This window comes from Ictidomys tridecemlineatus, chromosome 1 (assembly GCF_052094955.1).
Source record: "Ictidomys tridecemlineatus isolate mIctTri1 chromosome 1, mIctTri1.hap1, whole genome shotgun sequence".
NCBI classification, from domain to species: Eukaryota; Metazoa; Chordata; class Mammalia; order Rodentia; family Sciuridae; genus Ictidomys; species Ictidomys tridecemlineatus.
The window spans coordinates 99049000-99070587 of NC_135477.1; the positions used below are offsets into that span (position 1 = coordinate 99049000).

General features: G+C 32.8%; 1 protein-coding gene across 2 annotated transcripts in view; it reads left to right on the forward strand.

Annotated features, from left to right (window-relative positions):
* Nucleotides 1-18512, forward strand: part of Polr3g (RNA polymerase III subunit G) — a 36069-nt gene extending 17557 nt beyond the window's left edge. Inside the window, exons 4-8 of one of the 2 annotated variants that reach the window (XM_005315680.4) lie at nt 3157-3213; nt 4805-4855; nt 8335-8417; nt 12646-12795; nt 17921-18512. In XM_005315680.4, the coding sequence (XP_005315737.1) occupies nt 3157-3213; nt 4805-4855; nt 8335-8417; nt 12646-12795; nt 17921-18007 (428 nt within the window). In that variant the 3' untranslated portion in view covers nt 18008-18512. The remainder of the gene's footprint in view (nt 1-3156; nt 3214-4804; nt 4856-8334; nt 8418-12645; nt 12796-17920) is intronic. The other variant, XM_040272008.2, reaches the window with a different exon arrangement.
* The last annotated feature ends 3076 nt before the right edge of the window (nt 18513-21588 follow it).

Genomic DNA, 21588 nt, shown 5'->3' on the forward strand with positions numbered 1-21588 from the left:
ATCTTTAAGAATTAAAAATATGTTATCTGAAAAGGATCTCATCCCATAATATTTTATAATATGAATCTGAAACATCCTGTTTGCTAAAATATCTTGTGACATATTCTTTTCTTTTATGATATTTGCACATAAAATTTATTCAATGTTGTTTGTAACCAGACAAATGCTGAAGTCAAAGGCAAAACCAAAAATGATTAAGAAAAAATAGATTATGTAGAAATGAAACAGTTTATTGGGTTGATCATATTAATGATTTCAATGTTTTTTTTTTTTTTTTTTTTTTTTGGTACCAGGGATTGAACCCAGAGGCCCTTAACCACTGAGCCATATCCCTAACTCTTTTTTGTATCTATTTAGAGACAGGGTCTCCCTGAGTTTCTTAATTCTTCCATAAGTTGCTGAGACTGGCTTTGAACTCGCTTCAGCCTCCTGATTCTCTGGGAATACCGGCAGGTGCCATCACATCCGGTGGTGATTATAAGTTTAATAATGAGAATGTTTTTCAAATATGGAGCAAAGATGACTGAGCCATCCCTCTTCATTGGAAGTATGAGCTCTTGAAGTTTTTTAAAGTATTGCATTTGATTATGAAAGTATTAGAAAAATAATTGAAAGTTCAGGTATGCTAAGGCAGAATGTATTACAAATACATTTGTTCCCAGGCACAGTGGCTCACACCTGTAATCCCAGCGGCTTGGGAAGCTGAGGCAGGTGGACCATGAATTCAAAGCCAACCTCAGCAAAAGCAAGGCTCTAAGCAACTCAGTGAGACTCTGCCTCTAAATAAAATGTAAAACAGGGCTGGGGATGTGGCTCAGTGGCCAAGTGCTCTGAATTCAATCCCTGGTACCTCCCCACCCCCGCAAAAAAAAAAAAAAAAAAGCGAGAGAGAGAGAGAGAGAGAGAGAGAGAGAGAGAGAGAGAGAGAGAGAGAGAGAAAAGAAATACATTTGTAATCTGGAATCATTTAGATGATGCAAATGTCAGGAGAAAACCATGAGTAATGATAAGTTTAAACTCATTAAAGATATATTTGAGGACTGGGGTTGTGGATTAGTGGTAGAGCATGTGTAAGGCACTGAGTTCTAGCCTTAGCACCACTTAAAAAAAATAAATGAAATAAAGGTATTGTTCATCTACAACTAAAAAAATTTTTTTTAAAAGATATATTTGAGGGGCAGGATTGTGGTTCAGTGGCAGAGTGCTTGCCTCGCAAGTATGAGGCACTGGGTTTGATCCTCAGCACCACATAAAAATAAATAAGGCAAAATAAAGGCATTGTGTCCATCTACAACTAAAAAATATATTTTTAAACAAAGATATTTGAGATCTACAATCAGTATATTACAAAATATATACATTGTAGGTTTTTGTATAAACAGCTGATACAATCAATCAACTGTATTCAAAGAAAGTTGTCCATTTGGAGTAAATTTACCTACAAAACCAGTAAAACATAAAATATAAATTTGGATTTATTTTACTTAATTTCTTAGTAAAACTTCCAGTAAAAAAATAATATCTTTATTGAAATATAATTCACACAGGGAAAATTTACTTTTCAAAGTATTCAATGTAATCATTTTTGGTGTAGACAAAAAGTTATATGCAACCAACACCACTATCTAATGTTTAGAACCTTTTTAATCTATCATCCTGAAAAGAAACCCGATGCCCATTAGTAGACATTCTCCATTCTCCCCTACCTTCAGACTATAGCTACCACTAATCTGCTTTCTGTCTTTAGGAATGTGTCTGTTCTAGACAGATCATACAAATAGAATGATATATTATGTGTCCTTTTGTGACTGGCTTCTTTCCCATAGAATAATATCTTCAAGGTTCACCATAGTAGAGTATGTATTGGTGTTTCCCTCCTTCTTTTTTTTTTTTTTTTGGTACTGGGAATTGAACCAGGCGCTTAATCACTGAGCCACATCCACAACCCCTTTTACTTTTTTATTTTGAGACAGGGTCTCACTAAGTTGCTTAGGGCATTGTTAAGTTGTTGAGGCTTGCCTCGAACTTGTGATCCTCCTGCCTCAGCCTCCCAATTCACTGGAATTGCACCGGCCCCTTCCTTTTCATGGCTAAATACTATCCCATGAATGGCTATACCACATTTTGCTTATCCATTACCACTGGATGGGCAGTTGGGTCAGTGACTCTTTGGGGCTATATACTGCTGTGAGCATTCATGTACATATTTTGCGAGGGTATTTGTTTTTATTTCTGTTGGGTATATATTTAGGATCAAATGATAACTATATTTAGCATTTTGAGGAACTGTCAAACTTTTTTCTAAAGTGGCTATACCATTTTACGTTTCCATCAACAGAAATTCTTCAATTTCTTCACCACCTTGTCCTCATGTTGTCTTTTTTATAGCCATCCTTCTAGCCATCTTTGTGGACATAAAGTGTATCTCATTGTGCTTTTGATATTAATTTTCCAGCTGACATGTTAAGCAGAATGTCATGTGTTCTTTGTTCTGTAATACATTTTCTTTGGGGAAATTTATGCATATTTTTTGACCCTTAAATTGGGTTCCAATAGTTGGTTTTCATAATTTCTTTAATTTTCTGTAAATTTGGAAGTAACTTAAAAATATTGAAAAAATGTTAAAGAAAAAACCTCCATTGGACCCAAGTGATGAATGGCTAAAACAATTTTTCTTAAGATACTATTTAAATTTTTTCAACATATAGAATCTGTTTTGCAGAAAATTCTAAAAAAGAAATAATTGTAATGCATAACCCCCTCATTTCTGTTGACCTCTTTTTATGAGTGAGAACTTTGAGGGCAGGATTAAACATTTAATCTGAAGTAAGTTAAGTACCTAAAGAAGCCTGCTCTGTCTGGTTGTCTCTGTTTGTTCTTAGTTATCTTTCTCTTAATACAAGGTACAATTAACAAGTAGTTTGTTAATTGTACATAATTGTACTACTTGGGAGCATTTTCTAGAAGAAATTTAGATCCTTGATTTAGTCCTTGATTTTTAAATTTCCATTCTTTCGAGCTATTGTATGATGGTGTAGGAAACTCCCAAAGATAAAATAAGAGATGTTATCAGATGTTTGCAACTATTTTAGAAGAATGGCTTAAGTTTTTGATATTTCTAATGGATTTTTTTTTTGTTCTTCTTTTTTCCCCTAGATATTGAAAGGTATAGTAAAAGATATATGAAGGTATACAAAGAAGAGTGGAAACCAGGTATTATAAAACAGATGATCTTAAAATACTTTTTTGAGGATAAGTTTTCTATTTCACCATAGGAAAACAGTCTGATTCATTTTCTGTAACTCATTTGTAATGTAAATCTTTTGGAAACCAAGAGGAAAAGATTTTGATACCATAACAATACATTCTTATAAAAATAGGACTTGCTAAAGCCTTTTGGGTTTTCTAGATTCAGAAGCCACAGTCACAATTTTAATTTGCAAAGAACACTTACTTCTTTGCTCTTGAATGATTTTAAAGCTTTTGAGGACAGAGTAAAAAACTAGTTTTAAGGATATTTTAAATCGAGCCCATGGATCTTCCTTTCCTTCAGGCAGACATAGGCTAGTTTTAGTTGCTAGCATGCCTTTTCATTAGAACCATAACTAAAAGAGTTTTGTTTTCAACATGTAAAATTTTACCTTGGGTTGAATGGGCTGTGGGGGAGGTCTCAACCAGCCCTTTCATTTGTGAATAAAAAGCAGTTGCTATAGAAATGAAATGATCCATCAGGGTCATTTTCCAATACATTAGAACTCAGTTTTCTTCATTTAAATTCACTTACCTTTTATCTTTGTTCATAGTTTTATAGAAATTCCCTTATGTAAATTTCTAAGTGGTACTAATAGCATTATCATTTTCATGGATTTTAGTGCTCTTTTCAAGTTAATCAACCAAGAAGATTGGGGCCCCTTGGAAATACTCATAGATCCCTCTCATTTCTTCTGTTTCATTAATAATCATCTCTCAAATGATTCTTTACATACTTATGATCTTCTATGAGTAGTTTATAAAAACAGATTAAAAGCAAAATTTATTAATTCATGTAAAATGACTTGAGACTTAACTTTTGTACAAATGCACAATTTATTTATTAACAGAGTATTATTAAATCTGCTTTTATATTGCTTCAATTTTCTGCTTATCTCTATACTTAAAAATTAAAAGTAGGGGCTGGAAGTATAATTCAGTGGTAGGATGCTTGCCTAGCATATGTGAGCCCTGGGTTCAATCACTGGTAGTTCTCTCCCCCTAGATCCCTCAAAATTCAAAGAAAATGAAGAAGTAATTTAAGCAAAAAAAAAAAAAAAAAACATTTATTGGAGGGAATTTATCTTTCAACATCTATTTATATTTTTAAGTTTTCAGATAATTGTTAGAATTGTTTATTTCATTTCACATGTATTGGTATTGTGGTCACAAGTCCTAACTTTTGAAAAAACAAAGATACATAAGAAATATCTATCAGCCAGAGAAAACTAACAAACTACGAAGTAGTCATATAATAAATAATATTTAACAAAAAAAGTTGTAATTCTAACATCCCCAAAGAATTATTCTAAGATTTTGTACCCACCAAATTTCATTGCACTATTTCAAAGTTATTTCAATGCATTTTTTTCTTTATAGGAGAAAATTTATCGTTGTCTGTTATATTCCTTATATTTTAGTTTAAATCTATACAGTTTGATACTAAGAAATTTTATTGTCATTAAATGGGCAACTGGCATATCTTTAAATATATCCAATACCACTGATTCCTAGAGGAAATGGAGATTTTTATATTTCTTCTTTTGTACACCAGATTGGAGAAGACTCCCAAGAGAGATGATGCCCAGGAAAAAATGCAAAAAAGGTACATTTAGTAGCAATAGTAATGCAGGTAGAAGGTTGTTGCTTAATTATGTTAACAGTATTATCAACCTGAAGTTATGTTCAGTGTTCTGAATGTTTTTTCTTAAAATATGCCTAGCATTTTGATTGTTATGTCAAAGCTTTGTTTTTGTAACTATTATGGGTTTTTGGGGGGTTGTTTAGTTGTTGTCCTTTTTTCAATTTTGGAAATTTTGTGTGCTAGGAGAATCTTTTCAATTATATAGACTTTTTCATTTGTCTATCTACAAAATTTTTGATGATTATACTGGCTACAGTAAAATATTATACAACTGGGAAACTGGTAAAATAGAATTATATTGTATATACAAATACCAAAGTGTATGTTTGCATTTTGTTTTTCTTTAGTAATTCCATTCAGTAAATAATTGAGTATTTGCTATTGCCAGACACTATGTTCAGAGGAATAAAACACAGAGCATTGTGGCACTGTCTATGCCTTTCTAGAGTTGCCAGTTAAATGTAGAAAAAAACATTAAATGACTGCCTTCATTGGGAGGTGTGGGAATGGTTCTTCTAGGAAAAGTGGAGTTGATATTGAATGATGAGTAGGCGTTTACTAACATGAGGTGTTTGGAGGGACATGGACAAAGATCAGGTTGTGAGAGAAAATCATGAATTTGGTTCAGAGATGTTTTTTCTGGTTTCTTTGAGATAAACAGAAATATTTGACCATGTTGTGGGAAACAGGGGTGTGGACCTAGAATGGAGGTGGTAGTCATCAGCAGAGAGATGATAGTTGAAGTTGTGAGAAGGGATGAAATCATCTAGGATGCAATTCGATAATTAAGAGGAAAGAGGGCCTGAGCTTGGAGTAATGCCAACATTTAATGGACTGGTAGAGGAAATTGAATCAGCAGAGCGAAAAAGTAGAAAGAGAGGGAGAGGTGAAACCAGAGCCACAGGAGGAAGAACCTATAATTGGGAAGGATATTTCAGAAAGTGGTCAGCAGTGTTCATGGAGGTTAAACAATGCTACAGACAGGTCAGGTAAGACAAAGATTGAAAAACATCAGTTTATCTTTTTATATCAGTCATGGGTATCCTCAGGGAGAACTTTTTAAATGACTTGGATAGGTCTGTATTGGAATAGGTTAAGCAGTAAGTGGGACCTTAGGAATGGAAACCTCTAGTGTAGATGAGTCTTTAGAGAATTTTGGCATCAAGAAAAAGGGAGTAGCCAGAGAAGTTAAGAACGGTGCACTTAGCAACTAAGAGAAGAGGAAATACCCATTGCTTTTTTAAGAGCTTTTTGAGGTATCATTGACATATAGTAAAGTGTACAGTTTGAAGGATATAATTTGTTTTTATGTATACATATGTGTAAAAACATAAATATCTATCTATCTATATAAATTGGAAGTATTTCTATCTTATTTTAAAGTCTTATTACATAAAATATTTAGCTTGAATACAAAAAGTATGGAGATATCAGAGTTATCTACTTACATGTGCATGAAAGATTCTGGCGATGTCTTCATGGATCATAAATCAGTAGTAGACTTTCAAGAGCTGAAAAAAATGTGTCCATTTTAGAATTAATGTTTTCAAATATTTCTCAAGGACTGCTCATCCTTGGAGCTTTATGTATACATTAATCTTGTAAAATCTTCCAGTGTAGCAGAATTCCATTTATTAAAAATCAAAACAATAACAAAACTTTCTTTTTCCCATTCTGTTATAATATTTTTATGCACATGGTGTAATTTTTTTGGTTTCTTCTTCATAGGCTTGTATTCTCCCTTTTGATGGCCTTCACTGATTTAGAGAAAGTAAACAGTACCAAAAGAGTCGTAGGAGAAAAAAGGTTTTCTTGAAGAATCAGTTACTGACAGGTGTTGAAAGAAAGAGAAACAAACAAAATTTCAAATATATGCATACATTTGGCTATATTTGGCAGCAAAATAGTCTTTGATACTTTTCCCCCAATTATTCATATAGGATTAGGCATTATATAAAACCCAAATAATATGTAGCAAAAATGCTGAGTGGACTCAATTCTTTAATTGACTTCTTTTTCTTAAATATAGATTGGTGTGATTCTTTTTTTTTTTAATTGTTTTTTATTTATTTATTTTTATGCCGTGCTAAGGATTGAACCCAGCTTTACACTTGCTAGGAAAGTGCTCTGCCCCAGTTCTTGTAACTGACTTTTAGTAAACAAATCAGTAATTTATATAAGAATATTTACCTGACCATTTGTATAGTATCCATTTAACAGACTTATATATTATGAAATTAAATAATTTGATAAGTATTCCTTAGAGCAAAAGACTTCATGATATGGGTAAATCACATTCTTAGCTAATAGGTTTTTGTCATTGATATTACAATATTTATTCAGATCTCATTCATATGCAATACTCTGTGTGCCACAGTTCATATTAAAGAGCATTTGCCCTTAAGGAGGGCAGAGAAAGATAAAGATCATTACATCTGTCACTTTTGTTTGAGCAAACCTCACTAATACATGTTTGGGAGCTCTGAGCTCAATAACTCCTAAAGGGGTAATTTGGTATAACACAGTAAATTGTAATTCCGTCAGTTATAGGTCATTCACCACAATCTAAAAATTTCTTCTTCTGTAGGTTAAGTGTTAATATTTAATAAAATTACATCTTTCTAAGCCATGCTTTCTTCTGTTAACAAGTAATTTCTAGATATTTAGTTTGATCTTGGAAAAGAGATGTAATACTTTTGATGATAATGGTACAATTTTTAGCCTATCATAATGCTTTGGTAGCTGGCAGAATTTATGTGTGAAATAATTCTATTTTCTATGCAGTTTCAGAATAGCCTTAAAGGCAATATTTTTATATGGGTAAAACAAATTATATATCCCAAATTAGAATGTTTAGTTTATATGTTTTGAGTTTTGAGATTTATATGATGGATGTGTTCAGTTTAACCCTTTTACTCTTCCCTCCAAATGTAGTTCTTTATTGTACCAAATAAAACCTCTTTCTTGTCTCTTTTACCATTAGCAAGTGCATATTTATCCAACACTTCTTTTTTATTTTTCAAACCTAGTAACATTGCTTTGGTTAAAATGAAATGCTAATGACTGAACAGAAAGCTGATGCAGATAAAATTTTGGGAGCATTTCCTGGTAATAAAGTGCTTCCACCTGAGGTAACGTTTTAGCAACGTTGTTGTCCCTAATGGTACTAATTGCAAGTTCAAATTTTCAGTACTTAGTAAAAATATATCTGGCTACAGTCTTAAAATATATCTTATGAGGTGATTATCATTTGTTTTGATTGGACATTGGAGAGGTGTGATGATTTATTTTGTTTACTCTTTGAGAAAATAAATTCAGTCTAAAATTATGTGACTGCTTCATGTGACATACTACTATACTATTCAGCATATGAAAAGGCACAAAAATATAATGATGGTTGCTGTTATAGAAAAATATGTTAACTGGTGGTTTTATTTCAGCAGACCCAAAATCCAAAAAGGCAAAAGATACAGACAAAGGTACTTCACTCGCTAATACTGCAGATGTTTTGAAAAAAATTGAGGTAGGGTTTTCTTCTTACTATAAAAATAAACTGAAAATATGTAAAAATGATTCCTTCTCACTTTAACCTTTCAGCCTTCTCTTACTTTTTAATAAATGGATTTGGCAGAAGCTAACCTCCACAAAAGCCAATGAGAAGGTTTGAACTTTGTTACCTGGGACGTTTGGAAACCTCCCCATTCCCCCCTTCCCACTTCTCCCTCCCCCCTATCCTTCTTGACCACTTACCTGGCAAAGTACCTCAACCTCTACCACAGGCTTTCTTTTCTACCATATCCCTATTTTCCCCTTGCATTTGAATTATTTGTGGAGAGGAGAGAAACATGAAAAGGTTGCCTAAAATATAGTTCTTTAAAAAAAAAAAATCTCGTTTTTCCTCCTGTTAGTATATATGCACTTTTTAAAATGTTTTTCCCCCTCATGTCTTATAATATATATAGCAGGTTCTATTGAGGAAAAAATTGTATCTTACGGAATTAATTTTTTATCTTTTTCTTCTCTCTTTACCTCCCAGCCCCACTTACTTTTTTCCATGTCCCTGCCCCCAATATGGGGGAATTAATCCAGGTATGCAATACTATTAAGTTATATCCCCAGCCCTTTTTAAATTTTATTTTCAAACAGTCTCATTAATCTGGCCTCAAACTTGTGATCCTTCTGCTTCAAGTTAACAGTAAAGATACTATTTTAAAAAATAAACAGATAAAATAAATCAGAACGTTAATAGACTGAAAATTTGCCCTCCCATCCCTCTCCCAGTCATTTATTTCCCTCACTGTTGACTATCAATGTTTCTTGTATAGCCTTCCAGAATATTTTTATGTATAACAAAAACAGAATCTCCCTTTTTAAAGACAAAAGACAGTATATCCCAGTCTTCTGCATCTTCATTTTATCACTTAACAAAATATCTTGGAGGTGGTTCCATATCAGTCTGTATAGAGTTGCCTCATTCTTTTTATTATTATTATTATTATTAGTTGTTGATCAAAACTTGCCTCATTCTTTTGGTGACTATACTATAAGAATGTGCCCTAATTAATTCAATTAATGCTGGACATTATGTTTTTTTGTAGTGTTTCACTATTATCAATAATGATGCAATAAGTTCATGTTGAGTATGTCATTTCACATGAGTAGATTTCTAGTAATGGATTTGTTGGGCCAATTGTTTTTTCTACATATAAAATGATTAATTATTGCCATATTGCTCTCCCTGGAGTTTATACTAAATTACTCACAATACCAATGTGTGTGTTTACTGTGCATTGATGATGATAATAGCAGTAAGTTACTGAGAACTTACTATGTGCCAGGCTCTTTGACAAGCTCTTTACATGCAGTATTACCTTAAGAGTTTGAAACACCAAAAGAGAGGTGGGTATTATTATTCCTTACTTACAGAGGAGGAAGTCAAAGGTGTAAACACAATTACTTGCCAGATCAAGCTGACACATTTACTTGGTGGCAGAAACTCATTTTTTTGCTATTTTATTTTTTGGCCCATACTTGAGCCTGAGATAACATGTCTGGAAAATAAAGCCAGAGGATTGATAAAGGAATAGTAATAACTGTCAGGCTTAACTGTGGTGGAATGATAGATGAGATTGCAGGACATCTAGCTTGTACTGATTGAACACAGTTCTGGCTGCTCTTAAAGCCTCCTGGAAAAAGTTGCTGCAATGACTGTAAGAAGCTATAGGGAAGATTAATCTGCACCTCTGGGTGTGGTTTCTCTTCAGAACAAACTATTTTCTTATTCTTTACATTTAATACCATTTCCAGAAAACAGTGTTAAAATTAGAGTTTTAGATCTAGATATCCCAGTGAGTTAGCAACTTTAATATTACGAGAGCTATTTCTATTTGATTCTGTGATTGTTCATTTGTTCAGCAAAAGGAGGTTCAAACTGATAGAATACCCTTATATGGGGAGGTAGCAACATACAGTCAGATCTCATGAATAATCAGCCATCAATAAACTGGCATACAAGTTTCTTATTTCTGCATGACATAGAGGGGAGGTTCTATGTGGTGCCTGTATAGTATTTAGGATAAAAGAACAGTTCTCCATATGTAAATGAACTGTCTTTGAAATGATTTTACATTATATTATTATTTTTTATTCTTAAATATTTAATGTAATAAGCTTAGGTAGTTAAATAACATAGAAGAGAAAATGGAAGCTACCAATCAGAAGGGCTCACACCGGTACCTTAGCCCAGAAGGAGGAAGTATTGAGATAAATTGTGTGGCTCTGGAATCACTTTTTAACAGAATGTCATAGAACTCTTCTGTTTGTTAATCTACTTAAGTACTTTATGGGTTTGGTTTGGGTCTGTGGGGTAGAAAGATGAAGTTATTTATTTAAAGATATTTGAGATGACAGTAGTAAAAATGTAGACTTCCTTATCCCTATGTCACACTGAATGTTCTGTATTTAAAAAATATTTTCCATAAACTGGTTAAATAACTACTAATTATAAAACAATAATTAATAGTTTTTTTCAGAAACAGTAAATACCTTGCACAGAGTTAAATGATTATAGCACAATTTCCATTTTAACTACACAAACTTATGCATTTCAGGCCTTTTTTATTTATGACCTGATTAAAATAGAAAAGACAAAATGCCATTTATTAATTAGTATTAACACAGTATCATATATATATATATATATATATATATATATATATATACATATGTGTGTGTGTGTGTGTGTGTGTTTTACAGATGTTTTAAAAGATCTATTTTATCTGCAAGTATTTTGTTTACTTGTAATTTTTCCGAGAACATTGCCAGTTGGAAAAATCACACACATTACAAGGTAGTAATAACTCACAAGGCAACATAAAAGACGGTATCAAAATAAATCATCTCATGTCTATTACCTTAGTCTTATTTGTTCTTCCTGAGAGGAGTGTGTATACACAGGAAAAGGAGATCTTGCTAAGAAATTGAATCTACATGATGTCCTCTCATTGCCTTTGATTTCTTTAACTTCAACTTGGATATAATTAAAAGGATTTTAAAAATAAATATTTAAGAACCAACAAATAAATAGCTAAGTTGTAACCATCTCAGATATAACAGGTTTTCTGTTCATATATAATCTACAAAGCACATATATTGTGAAACAGATGGTGCATTTGTTGATGGATAAGTGTTCTAATTACTACTTACGAATAATCACAAATTGGTGCTGGAGTTGTGGCATGGTGATAGAATGCTTGCCTGGCATGTGTGAGACCCTGGGTTTGATTCTCAGGACCACATATAAGTAAATTAATTAAATAAAGATCCATTGACAACTAAAAAAATGTTAAACGAAAAAGAATAACAAATTAGCCAAAATAAAGCCTTCATTATTAGTATTAATATGAAATTATTGTTATACCTACCTTCTAGAAGACTTTTGAATTTCTAACATATTTGCAAAGTGAGCAATAGTACAATTTAGGAGAGTGACAGTAATAACAACAGGTCTTTTTTATCTAATGAAGAAAATCATTGGTAGTCATAATAGAAATGCAAAGGTGCAATTTTAAAGTAAAGTTTATATGCCATGAGAAGGTAGCATAATGATTTTTACCAAGTGGATAAGTGTAGCCATCAGGCAATCAAAACTTTCATAATTTGGATTCTCTCCTTTGTTTCCTCTTTTAGAGTTGCGTTGAGTGTGATCTAAATTTTAATTTCCAGATATATTATAAAATCCTGCAAATGTGAAGTAAACAATGAAGAACAAGACAGAGATAGACAGGGATAGTCTGTGATTAGGATACTTTCTCCCAGAATGACACTGTGGTTTTCAGCAGTCTCACTTATAAACAAAAACATGGACAATTTGAAATATTACCATTACATTCTTTTTTTTCTCCTTTTATGTTAAAAGGGAAACAAAATAACATTCTGAAAGTTTTTCTCTATAAACTAAATCATGTCAAATGTTTTAGAAGGAGGTAGGATAGAAATCATAAAAATAAAGCATTGTGCATCAGAGCTGACAAACACAGCATTACCTAAGATCCAGCTATTAAGTTACAAAATCAAAGAAATACTCATGTAATTATAGGACAGTGAGTGCTTCCTTTCTTGAGTCAACTTATGGTTTCTAACTCATGGTGTGGAGGTAAAATGGGATTAGAGGAAAGTATGTTCTCTTTAGGCTGGGCTGGGAGGTCAAAGTTTAGTGCTTCCATATAAATTAATGAAAGTCACTTATACAGGAATTGGAAAAGAGAGGTGATGGTGAAAAATCAGATGAGGAAAATGAAGAAAAAGAAGGAAGCAAAGAGAAAAGTAAAGAAGGTGATGATGATGACGACGACAATGAGGATGCTGCAGAGGAGGAGTATGATGAAGAAGAGCAAGAGGAGGTAAAGGTCTATTGGGGGAGAGTAACAGTTACCAACCATAAAGATTGTCTAATAAGTAATCAGATGTATGGTTTATAATTAAAATCAATAACCAGCTTGATAGGAACCAGAAGTATATTCTTGTCACTGGCATCAATTCCTTGGTATCAAGAGGATTATTATAGCACTGAAATGATAATCATGCCAAACTGAAAGATAAAGTAACTTCCTACACAAGTTTGTAAGTGGAATTCCATAAATTAAGGCAATTTATCAGATTAAGTGCAATTAACAAATCTTATCAAAACTTTAGTCAGCCACTTAAGGTAGTAGAGAGTTTAGTCATACAGGTCTGGAAGGGAGTCCTTACAGTGGTACCATGACAGCATGGACATTATTAGAGAATATTGATGGTTTAGTTTCAGGTGTCTGGCTTAATCAGGACTCCATGTTTTGGATTTGGTATTTCCAATTTTAGAAACATGGTGCATTTCAAAAGCTGGAGTTAGTTAATCAAGTTTATTGGTCATAGCCTCTTTGCAGCTGTGTCAACACTTCATACAACAAGCCTAGGCTAAGAGTTTCTTCTCTGTTCTGCTGAACTTCATCTTCAGTCCATTTCAATGTGTTTTTGTTTTTGTTTTTTGGTACCAGGGATTGAACTCAAGGGTGCTTAACTATTGAGCCACATCCCCAGCCCTTTTAATCTTTTTTATTTTGAGACAGGGTTTCGTTAAGTTGCTTAGGGCCTTGCTAAGTTACTGAGGCTGGTTTTGAACTTCTGATCCTCCTGCCTCAACCTCCCAAGTTGCTGGGATTACAGATATATGCAACTTGTGCCCAGCCATTCCATTTCACCTTCTTTTTAACATATTCTGAATCTTGTCTTCACCTGAAACAGCTCCAAATGTGAAGACTTTCTGTTTTAATTATTTTGCATTACATTTTGCATTTTTTGAAATTTCTATTGATATAAATGGAGAGATGGAATTTATTTTTCCAGTGGCTAACTGGCTGCTAAGCCCATTTGTTAAATGATTTGTTTTCCTCATTGATTTAAAACTCTGCCTCTGTCCATTATTAGATTGCCATATTTACTATAGATGTGTGTCTGAACTCTTTTTCCATTGATCTACTTCTGGAACAAGTTGGCCTGTCTTTCCTGCTTCCCTTTTTTGTCAGAATTTTCCTGAGTGTTCTCTTTATTCTTGCAGATAAATTTTAAGTTTAAACATTTAAAATTAAACATGTCTTATTTGTACCCAGCTCTCTTTCCAGATCACTCTTCTCATTGCACTCTGATTGAGACTGCTGATACAACTGATCCTTAGTCTCCTATTATTGGTTCTGTTTTAATTTCCTTCTCTAAGGGGCTTAGATCCTTGCTTACCTTTCATTCTCTCGCCATTACTCTGACTTATGTTTGGTCTCCCAGCACACTATCTAGACAAAAGCAGTCTTTGATCTTTAATGCTCTTTGCTTCTTCTTCCCTTCAAACCTATGTAGTGAGCATTTCTGAGGAATCACAGATACTAATGCCACTAAATAAAATAGTAACCCCACTTTGTCAGCTAACATATTTTCTGTTTCTCTTGTTAAATTACCACTGTATAATTGTTTCAGATAATCTTTGTTCTTCTCACTTCTTTACCACTTTTTCTTGCACTCTTGGCAGGAAATAGTTACTGCATATAGAAAATAGAGCCATTAGAGGAAATTCCCTTAATTTCATATTCTCTGTCTTCAAATTCAGTGTCTTACCTCTTCCTTTGCTTTTTTTTTTATCAGTGGAAGAAATTCCCTTCATCCTATTTGGTGCTAATCATTCTGCCCTTTTTTTTTCAAACCATAAGCCTCAGGTTATTTTCCTTTCCATATTTTCAATATTTTTTTTTTACATATTTATCTCTCAGTATAAAATGCTTCCCACATTGTCCTTCCAACTCTCATGCTGTCACAAAGCTGCTTCAGCTGTCATCATTTGCTCACCTCTCTCCCCCTATTGAGAAATTTTTAATCTGATTTTTACCTCCATGTTATTCAATTTATTGTTGTGAACTCTACCACAGACAAAATTTAGTCCTTATTTCACATGGCTTTTCTGAAACATTCAACACTTGGAAAAATTATGACAACTCTTTTTATTCTAATATTTTATTTGTTCTTTTTAGTTATATTTAAAGTAGAATGTATTTTGACATCTTACACATTATTCATGGAGTATAATTTCCCATTCTTGTGGTTGTTCATGATGTGGAACTATACTGGTTGTGTATTCATATGTGAACACAGGACAGTTATGTCCAGTTCATTCTACTGTCTCTCCTGTTACCATCTTCCTTCTCTTCCCTTCATTCCCCTTTGTCTAATCTAACAAACTTCTACCCACCACACACACCTATTTATGTGTGTTAGCATCCACATATCAGAGAGAACATTCCACCTTTAGTTTTTTGGGATTGGCTTATTTCATTTAGAATGATGGTCTTCAGTTCCATCTATTTACTGGCAAATGCCATAATTTCATTCTTCCTTATGGCTGAGTAATATTACATTGGATATACCTACACCACATTTTCTTTATCCATTCATCTGTTGAAGGGCACCTAGATTGGTTCCATAGCTTAGCTACTGTGAAGTGAGCTGCCATAAACATTGATGTAGCTTCAGGTCCTTTGGATGTGTGCCAAGGAGTGGGATAACTGGGTCAAATTGTGGTTCCATTTTAAGTTTCCCGAGGAATCTCTATACTGCTTTCCAAAGTGGTTGCACCAATTTGCATTCCTATTGGCAATATATGAGTGAACCCACATCCTTGCCAACATTTATAGTTTCTTGTATTCTTGATAATTGCCAGTCTGACTGGAGTGAGATGAAATCTCAGTGTAGTTTTAATTTGCATTTTTCTAATTGCTAGAGATGTTGAACATTTTTTCATATATTTGTTAACTGATCATATCTCCTCTTCTGTGAAATTTCTGTTCAGTTCCTTTGCCCATTTATTGATTGGGTTATTATAACAACTCCTTTAAGACATTATTTCTTTTATTTTAATTAAACAATTAAGAAGACTGTGGGCATCTACTGTACACCAGGCATTGTTCTAAGTGCCAAGGGAAAAATGGTTGATGCCCTTTCTTTTTGATATATAATGCTTCTCATTTTTATGTTTCTTATATTTTTTTGTGGTATCTTGAGTTCTTCCTACTAGTCTCTGAATTGTAGTAGTGTGATTATACTGGTATTGTAGAAAGCTCAGTTATTTGGACTAGAAGGAGCAAAGTGTAGATCCTAATTCAAACATGTTGCTGTCAATCAGGTCTCCTCAGCCGGCAATAATTTTGTCCTTTAAGTGATATTAGTTAGTGGGCATGGTGGTGCATGCCTGCATGCCTGTAATTCCAGCAACTCAGAAGACTGAGGCAGGAAGGATTGCAAGTTGAAAGCCAGCCTCTGCAATGTACCGAGGCCCTAAGCAACTCAGTGAGATCCTGTCTCTAAATAAAATATTAAGAAAAGGACTGGGAATATTGATCAGTGGTTAAGTGCCCCTGGGATCAACCCCCAGTACAAAAAACAAACAAAACAAGACAAAACCAACATTAGTTAAAGTCAGGAGACAGTTTTGATTGTCAAAACTAGCACATGAGTGCTACTAGATTCTAGTGGGTAGTGGCAGTGTTCTGGACAACAGTGATTTTTGGAAAAGTCCACTTGAGTTGACTGTGGATCACATCTGGATTGAAATTAAGATCTCCTTTTACAGTGGATTTAAACTGTATTGTGCAGTATTTTGCTAAAACCCAGTGCAGAGTTCTTCTTGAGTCCCAGTATTCATTGTTTTTGTAAGTGGGTACATATAACTCCATTTTATTAAAAAATTAAAAGCGAAAAGCTTCTTCAAACTAATAGAGAAACGGGGTATTTTGAGTGAGAAATTGAAAAGAGAACTCCATTAAAGCCTTTCTAGATGTAAAGTTATCCTTTTTGCTCTTTTTAGCTACTAATTATTTAGTAGAAAATTTGTGGCATTAATTTACTCAATGAATTGTCAATTTCATGAGCATTTTGTTTTGAAGGATAAAATGGAACAAATTATCTGTATAATACCTATATATTAAATCAAGAAAATATAGACTTTGTTCTTTAATTTTAATTTTTTTTTGTAGTTGTAGATGGACTGAATGCCTTTATTTATTTTTATGTGGTGCTAAAGATCAAACCCAGTGCCTCACACATGCTAGGCAAGCACTGTGCCTCTGAGCTACAGCCCCAGCAAAAACTTTGTTCTTATTCAAGGTTTTTAATATTGTAATTCAAGAAAAAAACAAGGATCAAATGAGCCATCAGTTTCAACAGATTCTGCTACTTTATTCGTATATCGTATGATTTCTCAAAATTACCTCATTCAAACCACTGAACATAGTTGAAGGAAGTGCTTATGTCTAATAACCAAGTAATATACACTTTAGGGTACTAGAGTTGCCCTTCCTTACTCATTTCTACTTTTCTGTATAAGTTGTCTTGCTTACATTTCCACACATGCATATGTGCTAAGGTTATATATAGAATTATGACTATTTATATGGTGGTCTCATTTGAACTCTCACCCTTGCCACATCCCTTCCCAGTACAAGGCTCTGGGCTTCAGCTAGGTTTCTAGACATTTCTGAATCTTGGCACCAGAGAATCCAGGCCAACTTTCTGGACTGGAAAAATCCTAATAAGCTGGACATAGACACTTATGTAGGTAAGTCAAAGTAAGGAGATGCCTGTCCAGGCATTTGGTAGATACATGGTATTTTAAGTTCACTAAACGATGTATCATCCCACTAGGGAAAACTGCTTTAGATATATCTACTGTGATGAATTGGCCAAACCTTCATGTGTCTAAAGTAGTTGGTGCCTGAGAATACTAGGAAGTGGTGTCTTGAGAAAGAAAGTAGCACAGGCAGACATGTATGAAAACTAATGTGTCTTTTAGAGATTTTTGAAAACCAAAGACTCTTCTTGTAAGCCTGTTTTATTTTATTACCTAAATTTGGTATTTATAAACTTAAAGGAACAGTCTTCATTGTATTCTTTAATAATAATTTTACTACTTTTTAATTTTAGTTTTACTAAGAAATATATCATTTCACTTAGGAAAATGACTACATTAATTCATATTTTGAAGATGGAGATGATTTTGGTGCAGAAAGTGACGACAACATGGATGAAGCAACCTATTAGCCATAAAATTTCTCAAAAAAATTAATGATTATATAGCTTCTAAGCAGTTGGACATACTTATGTTTTGTTGGACAAATATTTGTTACTGAAATAGTCATAATTGCTTTTATACATTAGTTACCCTTTAAATTTATCTGACACTCTGACATTCCTCCTTAACAACTTTGCCATCCCTCTTGTGTATGTTAGTGGATTTTTGTATTATTTGGATTTGATTATGCTAAAGAGTTTTTGCATCTCTTAATCTATGTATTCATACATACTTGAACAACTTATTCTTGTTTAACTGATCTTTTTTGTAAAATTATTACTAGTTGTAATGGATTTCTATCACCTGAAGATGATTTAATATAGCACATGGAGCACTTTAAAAACAAAGAAACTTGAAAATTATCTTTTACGTGTTATGTTCTATACTATTACATTATGACTCCTTAAACCTGCCTGGGCTCTTAAAGTACAAACTTATAAGATTGGAGGTTTAATGATCAAAAACATACATGCAGGGAAAAATGTCAATCTGATCTATTTAAATTTCACATGTCAGCCAGTACAGAGAGGCTTTCATTTGGGATGAATATTATAAATACTTGAATTTGGGGCTAACTTCATACCATACAAAATATGTTAGTGATCCTCTGTAGTAAGTTTGACATGTTCAAATAGTTGGGCTTTTGAAAAATTAGACTGAAACATCTTGTTTATTACTTAAGTACATAAGTCCTGGTTATATAAATTTCATGGTAAAAAGCATGAGTGTGAATTTGGTCTAGTGTAGTGGCCTCTATTATGCTTCACAGGACTCAAAGGCTGTATAGTTGATTATAATATAGAATTAACTCAGGTCATTAATCTTTTTTGTTTTAACTTAAAAGCTAGCTCCCTGCCATTTTATATTCTGGGGAGAAAATGCCTAGAAACCTCAGCCTCCAAAAACTTAAATATGCCAAAGATTTTCAAGGAAATTCATATAATAGATTTCAAAAAAAGACTACTTCTCATTACCCACCAAAAGAAATGAAGAAAATTTATTTTTACCTATTGGGAAGATATTACTCATTACCCACTAACCTGAGAGTCAGAGCCCTAAATTTTATTTCTACTGTAATATTAAGTTCAACCATGAAACTTAAACTTGATTAATTTTCTGTGCCTTAGTTTTTCCGCTTGTAAATTACTTCCTATAAAGTGTTTAAAACCAACCAGAATTTACCATGTTTACATTCTCTTACTTTAGAGAAATAAATGATCATATCTTAAATTTGATTCTTATCTTTTAAATAGTTGAAGCTTAGAAAGTGACTGAAAAACATTTTGAGAAACAAATGTTTTCCTCATAATCAGGTTTTCCCATCTTTCATTTGTGGGGAAAATTTGTATTGTCTTGTGCAATTTTGCAACATGATTGTCTCAGGAAAAAGATCATTTTCAATCACAATACTTCCTCAAATAATTCAAGATGGGTATGAGAATCCATCTTATTAGTTTAATGCTGTACTCATAGTATGTGACTTCTCATTAAAGGAGTGTATCAAAAGATCTTAAGATTCTAAATCGAAATATGAATAAGTCTTCTTTAGAGCTGCAATCTATTAGAAAAGAAACCTCATATGAAGTTTTTAGTAATAATGGCAAAGTTGTCATTTGGGAATAATTAACATAGGTGTTTTATTCTCACTTCCTTTGGTGTACCACAGCCAAATACCATTTTGTTTATAGAAATCTTATTTCTATATTTGTTTACTTCCTTTATTATAAATGTGCAGATCAAAGCTTGAACCAAGCAAATACACTGAAGGTAAAGGTATTTCTTTTCCTAGCTTTATATTTGTCTTTATAGTCCTAAAGATAGTTAGGCCAGCACCTTTGGACAGGGATTTACTCTTGAGAGGGTCCTGGCCATCTCTCATTTAAACTTATTTCCCCACTTTGGAACAACTTTTTACAATTTTAAAGTATGCTAAACGTGAGATCAGACAGGGTCTGAATATTGCTTTACCAGCACAAATCATCTTTTTCTTTTCTTTTTCTGGTTGAAGATCTGAGACTGTGAAGTTATTCCACAGAAAGGCAAGAGATTGCTTAATATATACATGTGTGTGTGTGTGTGTGTGTGTGTGTATGTATACATACATACACACACACACACACACAAACACATAAACACAAAATACTTATTGGTGATGTGTCTTTAAAATTATTATAACAAGCAAACCCAGTTGCTGTAATGTTTATTTTTCTGTATTTAACATTAAATTCTTAAAAAATAAAATTGTCTCCTTTTGTTTAATATTTTTAGTTTCAACCTTTATTAATAGGTAAGAAAAAGTATTTTGTAAATACAGGTTTTACAGAGTAACTATGTATTTACTGAGCAGGGTTACCTCTGTGAAATATCTTTGAATAAAGCATCACAAACAACAAATGAAAACTCTAGGTATGTGATTGATTAGGAAAAAGTTGTGACGACAAACCAAGAGATTTGGCAGACAGTATAATATTAGTGTCATCACTGGTTTGCTAAATGACCAGATAATGCTAAGAAATTCAGACAATTCTTCTTAGCCTTTCCTCCCTTACCACCTTCAAATCAGTAGCTTTACTTTAATGTAGCCAAAGTTTCTGGACTTTGTAAAAATCTCCTTTTAACAACAACAACAAAAAAAATCTAAACACAATTTTAAGACCAATATGCTTTTAAAAATGGGAAAATCAAGGAGAAACATGGAAAAAAACCCAGTTTCCTCCATTAATAAATGTTCTAAAGAACATTCTCAATTAGGCTTCTTCTAATTTTTTAAAATTAGTATTTTTGAAGGAGAAATATTTTTGTCTTACCATTAAAATTTACAGATAAATAGAGCATTTTATATGACTTCATAAGCAAGTTGTAGATCATGCCTGAGCAAGTCTTCCAGGAGGAAAACCCTCTAAACACCCTTCCTCTAAAATTTCTTCTTTTTTTTTTTTTTTTTACATTTATGACCTATAAATAATCCAGAAGATTTTGTTTAAGCACGGCAAGTAAAAATCTTAACTCATAAACCGTTGGCAACTTTATCAATCTTAGAGTGTCTCTAGAATGTCAGTTTGAAAGTAGAGAAGAAAAGTTTGATTTAGTCAATTAAATTCACCAGCCTGAATTTTAGATTGAATAATAAAATAGAAACTTTATTACATATTACATCTTTTAAAATATGAAAAACAAGGGGCAAAAAGTTTTAAAAACTAGTTTTACAGATGTACACTTAACATAATGTTCTATTATTACATTGTGCAATTGTATAAAATACATTATACAAAAGATTTATAAATTTTGCATACATAAAATGAATTAAATAAAGCAAATATGTCTATGGTCTAACAGTGCAATATGCACATACTTAGAAGAAAAATACTGATTTCCTGAGCAGCATTGTTGTAATTCAAACTAAGAATGATTCCCATCATAATGCACCATTTAAATAGACTGAACTCCACCTTTACCCTTTAACACTTTGACTGGACCTTTACTTCATTTTCTAAAACTAACTATATCCTTCATATTCCCAAATAGGTAATGTTGGAAGTAGACTTACTAA